General features: G+C 32.6%; 1 protein-coding gene across 1 annotated transcript in view; it reads left to right on the plus strand.

Annotated features, from left to right (window-relative positions):
* The window catches only part of COG6 (component of oligomeric golgi complex 6), an 82,620-nt gene that overhangs the window by 11,557 nt on the left and 61,446 nt on the right, over positions 1–9,617 (plus strand). The window contains exon 4 of the mRNA XM_011990262.1: positions 1,040–1,098. Coding sequence (XP_011845652.1) covers positions 1,040–1,098 — 59 coding nt within the window. The remainder of the gene's footprint in view (positions 1–1,039; positions 1,099–9,617) is intronic.

Below are 9,617 nucleotides of genomic sequence, written 5' to 3' on the forward strand. Positions count from 1 at the left end.
TGCACTCCATCCAGCCTGGGCGACAGAGCGAGACTCTGTCTCAAAAAAAAAAAAAAAAGAAAGAAAGAAAGAAACCTTAGCAACAGAAGCTTGACTCTTTATTGTGGTGTTCTAACATGAAAATGACCCAGTGTCTTCAGGTGTTTGCTCTGGTATTTTCTCTTTAACAGACTGACTCACCTTCTATTTTATGTGTTTTTCTCTACTTTACTAATGACGTAATTTATGCATCTTTCTGGCTCATTTAATTTTTCTTCAAGGCATGGACCTATTTCTGTACATGCCTCATGACTACTTGCTTCTCTTCTTGTTGTTTATTGCCTTAGTTTTGTAATATTCCCCAGTTCAGATCTTTGAGAGAGAATCTTACTGTCTTTTGTTTAAAGCCACTTCGTGAATGTGTTCTAATCTTTGGATAAAATACTTTCTTAATTGACTTTTCACTCTTGATCCTTTCAACTCTGGCTTAGGGAAGAGAGAATTGCTTAGAATGAAAGTTGGTTAGGAATAGCCTTATGTCCTTTAGATGGGGCTACCTCTGATCCTCACCAAAAACTTATATGGCAGGTAGTTTGTATATTACAACTTTCAAATTTTTACCTCCGTCTTACACTTTTCTGTTGTTGAGCTCCACACTTCCTTTTCAGTGACTTAGTTAACAACCCCATGTAGAGGTTGCATGGTATCTCAGTTCAACATGTCCCTACCTGAAGTCATGTTCTTCATTCTTAACTTGTTCTTCCAGTGCTTCCGTTGCACTGAAAAGCATCATGAACTATTAAGTTCTTTAGTCAGCATCTGGATACCTTTTTCTTTCTTGTAAGCCTTAGCATTATGTGTATATTAAGAACTCTTGAGTGTGTTCCTCCAGTGGATGAGGCTTGAAACATCTACCTATTTCATTTTGTTGTGCTTTTCTTTTGAGTTCTGTAGAGTGATCTCATTTGTTTTAAGTCTAAATTTCAGTAAGTGGTAGTTTTGTTTTCTGAAATAAAATAAAATTGGAATGTACTTATATTAGATATGTTTATAATTTTAGGCAGCAAAGGAACAGACTCAAGATTTAATAGTAAAAACCACTAAGCTTCAATCTGAAAGGTAAGTTTTTCTTCATGCAGCCACCTTTTCAATAATTTGGAGATTGGAGTCAAAGAAAATTAGATATAACTCCAAATCAAAATTAAAGCAGAATAATAACATGGTTCATAAGGTCCTAAGCTATTATATTATCCAGTAGTAACTTTAGCATAAAGACAGTAGTTTAGGAGCATTAAACTTGATATTGGGTTGAGAGATTATTCCTTCTTTGGAAGAGAGGTGATGATGTATTGTTATTGTTTGCTGCGGAGTTCAGAAATGATTGCTTTTTAAAATGTAAATTTTTTCAGATTTTTAATAGTTTTACTACTATTTTTTTCACAATCATTGTCTTTTATTTTTAAGCTATGATATATCCTCTCTGGTATAATTAAGAGTTAATTATATAAATTCTCCTTGTAGTTTATACAATAGGTATACTGTTGGTTGATTGAATGAATGAGTGAATGAATAAAGGTGAGTACAGTATGGATTTGTATAATGTGTTGTGTTCAGTATTGCTAAAACTCATAGCAATTATGCTAAAACTCACTAACAATGCATCTCTCATGTGTGGAGTAGTATAGAGGGGGAGAAGCATTATATTATGATGCAGTCAGTATATTGTCTCCTGCTCAGTAGTTGGGTACATCACTTAAACCTTTTAGTATTCTAGGTATTTCATCAGTAATATGGAGATACTACCACTTTAACTGCTCATTTTGCGGTAGGTCAGTATACTGTAGTATAGACCACAGGTCATCAAACTATGGCCACATGCCAAATCCAGCTCACTGCCTGCTTTTGTAAATGTACCTTTATTGGAACACAGCTACGGTTGTGTTTACATACTGTCTATGGCTGCTTCCACCCTACTGCAACAGAGTTGTGTGGTTACAACAGAGACCATATGTGGCCTACAAAGCCTAAAATATGTACTATCAAGATTTTTATGGAAAAAGTCTGTGACTCCTGATCCATCTAGTGTTTTTTGTTGTTCAGGTCAAGATCAGTGGGTTGTAAATTATGATTTATCAGTCATTACTGCTATTTAAGTCAATCATAGCTAGCCTTAAAAAATAAATTAGAATAAAATAAAATAGAAAATATTTTGGGTAGCTGGGCATGGTGCACACCTGAAATCCCAGCTATTCTGGAGGTTAAGATGGGAAGATCATTTGAGCCTAGGAGTTCAAGGTTGCAGTGAGCTATGATAATGCCACTGCACTCCAGCCTGGGTGACAGAGGGAGACCCTGTCTCTAAGAAATAAATAAGTAAAAATAGTTTTGGTGAATATTATTTTGTGAAGCCTTTCTTTCAGTTTTGGTAATGGTTTTAGATGGTTTAATATTATGGGTCATAGTCAAGGGTTTGAAAAACACTGCCCTAGACCAACAATGGCAAATACATGACCCCCAACTCCTTAGTTTTACATCCATTGATCTTGACATTCTTTCATATTGAGCCCTTAATCCTTCTTAATACAATTCTCTTCAGGCTAAAATTGATGAATGGGAAATTATAAAGAGTGCAGAGGTGTAAAGTTACTTGTGTAAAAGGATATCATGGGCTACTGAGGACTCAGAGATCCACTGGAATGATCCATTGGAGTTAAAATGGTAACCAATGTAACTTACTTTTCTGTCTTATAAAAACATGGAGAAAATGTGACAAAATTAGCAAAATAAAATATATGTACCAATATCATCTAAAAAATACTATCTTTAATAGCACAAAACAAAGCAAACATTTTCTTTACCCGTATAGGAAGTACGTTATCGGATATTGGAACATGTACCTTATCTTAGAACTGTGGCTTTCAAACCATAGTTCATTGAACCTGAGGGTTTCTTTGCAAGATGTAGAAGGATAATGCAGTTTTGGAGGTCAGATTCTCTCACCCTAATTTTAGTTAGAGCAATTTCACTTTTATTTATTTAATGTATTAGGATTTCATATAAGATTTTGTTTGAAAAAAGGGTTTGACAGCAGGAAAATATAAAAATATTGCCCGATTTTAAGACTAGTTGAAAGGAAAAATACCAAATAAAATAGTCTCTTGATTTTATTCCTTATGCCAGAGAAAAATCTTAAAAAAAAAACTAAGTATCAAAACTTTATAAAAGTTTAATCATAATTTCATGCATTTAATTCCCTTTTTGTTTACTAACTACCTTCCCTTTCACTAAAATCCACCTTTACCCATTTTGTGATTTCTACAAGCCAAAATGAGAGCAAGTTGATGTTGTCCTCAGATTTATTGAATTGCAAATTGCCTTGATAGAAATTAATTTTAGGAAATCTGGCCTTAAATTCTCTTTTATCTTGTTTATGTCATTCTGTATTTTATAGCTGGATAAATGGTCGTACCCCCCACATTGGTGGTTAATTACTTGATGTTGACCTCTAAGTCAGCTTTTTTTCCTGAAAAGTCTGTAAACTTTTCAGAGCACCTTCAATCCAGTCCTTTTATATTTAACATTTAATCAAAGACTTTAGAGTATATATAGACAACCTAGAAATTGTGAATGACACAAAGTATGGAATGTTAAGTGTGAAATATCAACAGATTTAAGCTTTTAAGAAAAAACGGGGCTGGGCAAGAGGGTGAATAGGATGGTAAAGGGTCTCAAAAAATGACGTAGGGTTGAAAAAACCAGAGTTGTTTATTTAGAAGTATAAGACTAAGAGGGACATGGTGGTGTCTTCAAATATTTGATGGTATTTGATGATCTTTCTGTTTAAAAAAGGGCTAAATTTTATTATGTATTGCTGCTGAGTTTGGAATTGAGTTTTAAAGGAGAAATTTACAGGTAGCAAATTTTGATTTATGATAAGCAAGAATTTTCTATCCCTTACAATTTGAACAATTAGTTCTTCAAAGCTTTTTTTTTTAAATCACTGGAAATATTTAGTCTGATGTTAGGTGTCATTGGAGCCATCTTTATTTCAGTTTTTCTTTCTGGTCTTTTACGTTACAATTCATGTATCCCACACCTTATCACAGTAAACATAAGAACCACCAAGGAGCTTGATAAAATGGCAAATTTTGGCCTCCATCCTCAGAGATCTGACTGAAAAAAGTAAACAACTGTGTCTTTTGGTTAATGACTCAGTAAATCTTGATTCGGGCTCAGGATTCGGCCCCAGGTATTTTTATGCAGTGGTCCAGAGACTATAATTTGAAAGACCTGGGCTTAGACAAAATATTATTCATATTTTTAATTTTTTGTGGAATGTCCCTCTCCCTTACCTTAATTCTCTCATCTCCTAACTGGTAAACTTTGAAAAAACATTTAAACTTTTTAAATGTTAAACTTTATATTTTGAGATAATTATAGATTCACATGCAGTTGTAAGAAATAGTACAGAGATCCAAGGTAGCCTTTACCTTGTTTCTGCCAAAGGTAACATTTTACAGAACTATAGTATGGTACCACAACTAGGATAATGACCTTGGTACTATCTACCTGTCTTATTCAGATTTTACAGTTTTACTTGTTGGTGTATTTATTTTTATACATTTTATCATTTGTAGATTCCTGAATGCACCACCATAGTCACGATATAGTACAGTTCCGTCACCACAAATATTCTCCTGTTGGTGGTAGACAGTGGTGAGAAAAGTTGCAGACTAAGCCCATGTGAGAGATGGTTGACTCTGCAAAGCAGTCAGCTCTGTGAGGAAAGGCAATGTTAAATTTCTTTATCAGAATTAAGCCTGTGCCTTCACCGTAAAATTAGATTGCATTTTATAACAGTTCTTTTGAAAGAAAAGTGTCCTAGAAAAACACATGCCCTGTTAGAGACCTTGACATTAATTTTTCTCTAACTTAGTGCTGAACACAAAAACAAACGTTACTTTAATTAAAAATTGTGACTAAAACTAAGAGGATAACACATCAGTAATCCTGTATGCAAAGCCTATTTAAACATTCCCTGTTCTCAGTTAAATCTTTTTGTTTTCATTTTTAGTGTAATATGTATTACAGTTGTTTGCAATTAATTGTTGATTTGATTGTCTCTTTATCTCCTAAACTGTGAGCTCCTTGAGAACAATGACAATTTCTTATTCTCCTTTTTGTATTTGCAGTGCCTGGTATTTCACAGATTCAATAAATAATTTTTGAGTAAATGAATATGGGAAGCAACTATAATGTTAGGAAAGGAACATAAAGTGAAAACTGAAAAATAAGCCTTGTATTGGACCTTGTAATATGGGACTCTAAATAATGTATACAGGAGACAATGTTAGAACATTGTGCTTCTGTTCATGTATTCTCAAAACTAAACAAGGTTTATGTTTATTATTTTAGTCAGCCTATGGAAGTGTTTTGACCTGATAATGCTTTTGGGAAATGAAAATTCATGACATTCTTACTAGAATATAGTATATTCTATATCTATATTCTATATAGAATATAGAATATAGCTCCCAAGAGCTATAGATATGATGTGCCAAGTGAACATTTGTGTGAATATATTTTAGGAAAGTTGCAAGGCAGAAATTATGATAACAGGTCTCTGGGGGATGACACGGAGTTGGTTTTTCATTTTAAAATATCTTTTTAACAAGAAACTTCGTTAAACAAGCAGTTAGCTTTAGAAATAGAAATACTATGGGATTATTTGAATAATGTGATACTCTTATTCAGACAAATGTATAAATGATATGAATGTTTTTCCAACTGAGTGAGAAGTCAGTCAGTCATCAGGACAGCTGAGATGCTCTAATAGATAAAGCTCAATGTAGAATTTTCTTCACAGGACTGCAGGTTAGCATTTCCCTTTAATATTTCATTGGTAGCCAGACGATAGGCTTCATTGATGATCAGGAAAGGCTATGTGTACATGAACATACCTTTGTATTTTTTAAATACTACTGAAATCACTATTATATTTTTATTATCTCTTGTAAAGGCCCACCAGCCAGATTTCTCTCTGGACTCAGAAAAATAATTTCTGGAGAATGTTTGTGTGTGTGTGTATTTTTTTAAGTTCAGTATGTTAAAATGGAAAGAATATAGGATTTAAGACAAAAGTCTGAATTTTAATCGAAACCTTGGGTAAAAGATTATTAGATTTTTGATTTTATACAGTTATTTCTTAACCTCCCTTAACCTAAGTTTCTATGTCTGAAAGAAGGAAGGGAAAAATATCTATGTCATGGGGTTTTTGAGATAACTAAATGATTTACGTAAGTTGCTGAACACACTGCATGACATACATTAAAGAATGTTGCCCCTCTCCACTCCTCCCTTTTATGGGACAAAGAAATCCATGTCACGCATCTTATTTCTATTTTTGCTCTGGCAACTAGGAAGCTTAGAGCTATTTTGTGCTTAATTGCAATAGCTTTCCTCAGATGTATTATTTACTTTCTCAGTCTTTCCCTTTATTTCTTACTATTTTAGTTTTTAACAGTTTTATTTTAATTGCATTGTAAACTACTTTAACTCAGGTTTTGAAATTGGTGGCATAAAAATATAAAACTTTTTCTTGCATAAATGGTTTTATATTACATGTAAAAATATACTGCAGAAGCATATATGACACATTTTCTTTCATTACCTAATAAAAGGTTAGGGGAAAGCAGGGGAGCATCACATCTCTTTTCTTCTTTCTTCCTATCTCATTTGTACATAGCAGCAACTATCGAAAAGAAAATATTGCCAGTGACATGCAGGGGCCTGACTCAGATAAACTGTAACAACTTTATTTCAGTCACACATACTGGACTGGAAATGAAAATTTGGGGCTAAGGCACAGTATGACTTACCTGTTTCTCGTGATTATGATGATCATACTCTAAGGGAAATAGTATGAGGAAAAATTTGGAAATAATCTTTGGTTTACGTATTTTAAAAATTAGGTTTGGAGATGGTATGGATTTTTTTTAATGAAAATTTTGTCTGATCAAATTTTCCCCACCAATAAAAATGAACTTTTTCTCCCTAACATTTTTTCCCCACCAACACAAAAGAGGTTTTGTTTTTTTTCCTTCCTTTTTTTTTGTGGTCACACTTCATTTAAAGGGGCTATTGCTTTTTTATTTCCTGATTTAACTGCGTTTATCAACCAGGTAGACTTTTTCTGCATTCTCATTCGTTCTACCTGGAATTCCATTTCCCAAAATTCATTTGTTGAAAACTCGTTTGTCCCTTAAGGTTTCCTGTTGTTTATGCCCATCATATATTTCAAAATATTTTACAAAACTTAAGAATTACAGGCTATCATGTGTGTGTCACACATGCATGTACATGTTCCTTGAGAATGTATATATGTAAATACATATATATGTTTCAAAGAAAGTCTTGCTTTCTTTAACAAATACTTCAGCTTATAGGAAATTATATTCCACCTTTGTGCTTTACAGTTTTATTATCTATTTTCCATGTTCAGCCAGGAACCTTTACTCAGTCACCAGAAAAAAAAAGTAATTAGTTCCTTCTTTGTACTCCCACAACACATTATTCTTCTACTTATTTTCTGCCCTATAATTTCTAAACAGTTGCTGGACATTATGGTCTTTGACTATTTTAACTGGATAGCAAAGGCAGTGTATTAATGCTCTTTGTACCCACTCCTTTCTACACAGAAAACTTATCAACTGAATGTATCTACACGGTTACTTTAATATTTTAAATAGTTATTGCTGACATTGCCTGTTAATATTTGACACTCTTACTTTATAAAAGTAATAGCAATTGTGCATATACTTAACTAAATGTTATTAAGGAGTGGAAAGTATCAAGCTGAAAGAATGTATTAGATGCCTTTTAAGCTGTATTTTGTACAGTTATAATCATGTAATTGTAATTCAAAAGGTAGAGCCTTTGTATTATAAAAACATCTTTGTTGAGATATAATTCACATATCATAAAATTAAAGTATATAGTTTACTGGTTTTTAGTATATTCAAAGCATTGTGCAACCATCATTATGATCTGAGTTACAACATTTTCACCATCCCAGAAAGAAAACTTGTGACCATTAGTAGTCATCCAGCCTTGGTGAACCATTAATCTACTTTCTGCCGCTCTAGATTTGCCTATTCTGAATCTCTCATGCAAATAAGATCACACAATATGTGGCTCTTTTGGCTAGCTTTTTCCACATAGCATAAATACTTTTAAGATTCATCCATGGTACTTTAACTTTTTTGTGGCTGAATAGTATTCCATTGAATAGCTATACCACATTTTGTTCACCTGCTCGCTAGTTGATAGACATTTGGGTTATTTCCACTATTTGGCTGTTGCAAATAATGCTGGCTGTAAATATTTGTTTACAAGTTTTTGTGTGGGCATATGTTTTATTCCTCCTAGGTATATATTTAGAGGTAGAATTGCTGAATCATCTATGGTAACTCTTTGTTTAACTGTTTGAGGAACTGCCACACTCTTTCTAAAGAAGCTGCACAGTTTTGCATTTCCAAAAGCAAAATATGAGGATTCCAATTTCTGCATATCTTTGTTTTTAATCTGTCATTTTGATGGTAGCCATGCTACTGGGTGTGAAGTACTGCTCATTGTGGTTTAGATTTGCTTTTTCCTAATGACTAATGATGTCAAGCATCTTTTTATTGCTTATTGGTATTTGCATATTTTCTTTGGAGAAATGTCTATTTACGTCCTTTACCCATTTTTTGTTTAGGTTACTTGTGTTTTTATTTATTGGTTGTAAAAGTTCTTTATATATTCTGGATATAGGCTTTTTAGCAGATACATTATTTTCTCCCATTCTGTGAGTTATCTTCACTTTTGTGATATCATTTATAGCACAAACATTTTAAATTTTGATGTAACTCAGTTTTATCTTTTTTGTCATTTGTGCTTTATTTTTCAATATATTTTTGTATTGAAGTTATTTTATCTATTTGTTTTAAAATACTGAGATAAAAATTTAGAAATTTATCAGGTTTTAAAATCATGGCGTGATACTGGCAATGCTGACAAGTGAACAACCTCATTACAGGATTTTATCTCTATTGAGTTTTAACCAGTCTTTCAAAAATGTTTAACTTTCAGTTTGATACTTTATAGAAACTTAAAGTGGAAAGTTTCTTCTTTTTTTCTATTTTAGGACCAAGAAAAATATTGTAGAAATACTTTTCCTTAAGGATTGTAATTGATAACCAGATTCTTTAAGGTCCTGTCAAACAGGTTATTTTACTTATCTTTCCATCATATGAATTAGGTAAAAGGAATCTCTTAAGTGTAAAAACCTGCCTTTTCTTTCTTAAATTTTTTTGACATAATGTTAATATAAATCTATTGTATAAAATTTAAGGAAAATTAATATCAGATATAACTCTATCACTCAGACAAAACCACAATTAATGTTTTGGTATATTTCCTTCCAGAGTGACTATGTGTGTGTGTTGTTAATATTTTACTTTTTTCACTTAATATTTTATGTCCATTTTCCTATGATTTTTTATTTCAGGAGGATCATTTTTGGAAGTGTCCTGCAATACAATGCCTAAAGTTTTCTCGAAAAAAGCTGCCCTATAATTTCTAAACAGTTGCTGGACATT

This window comes from Mandrillus leucophaeus, unplaced genomic scaffold (genome assembly GCF_000951045.1).
Source record: "Mandrillus leucophaeus isolate KB7577 unplaced genomic scaffold, Mleu.le_1.0 Scaffold375, whole genome shotgun sequence".
Taxonomy (NCBI): Eukaryota; Metazoa; Chordata; class Mammalia; order Primates; family Cercopithecidae; genus Mandrillus; species Mandrillus leucophaeus.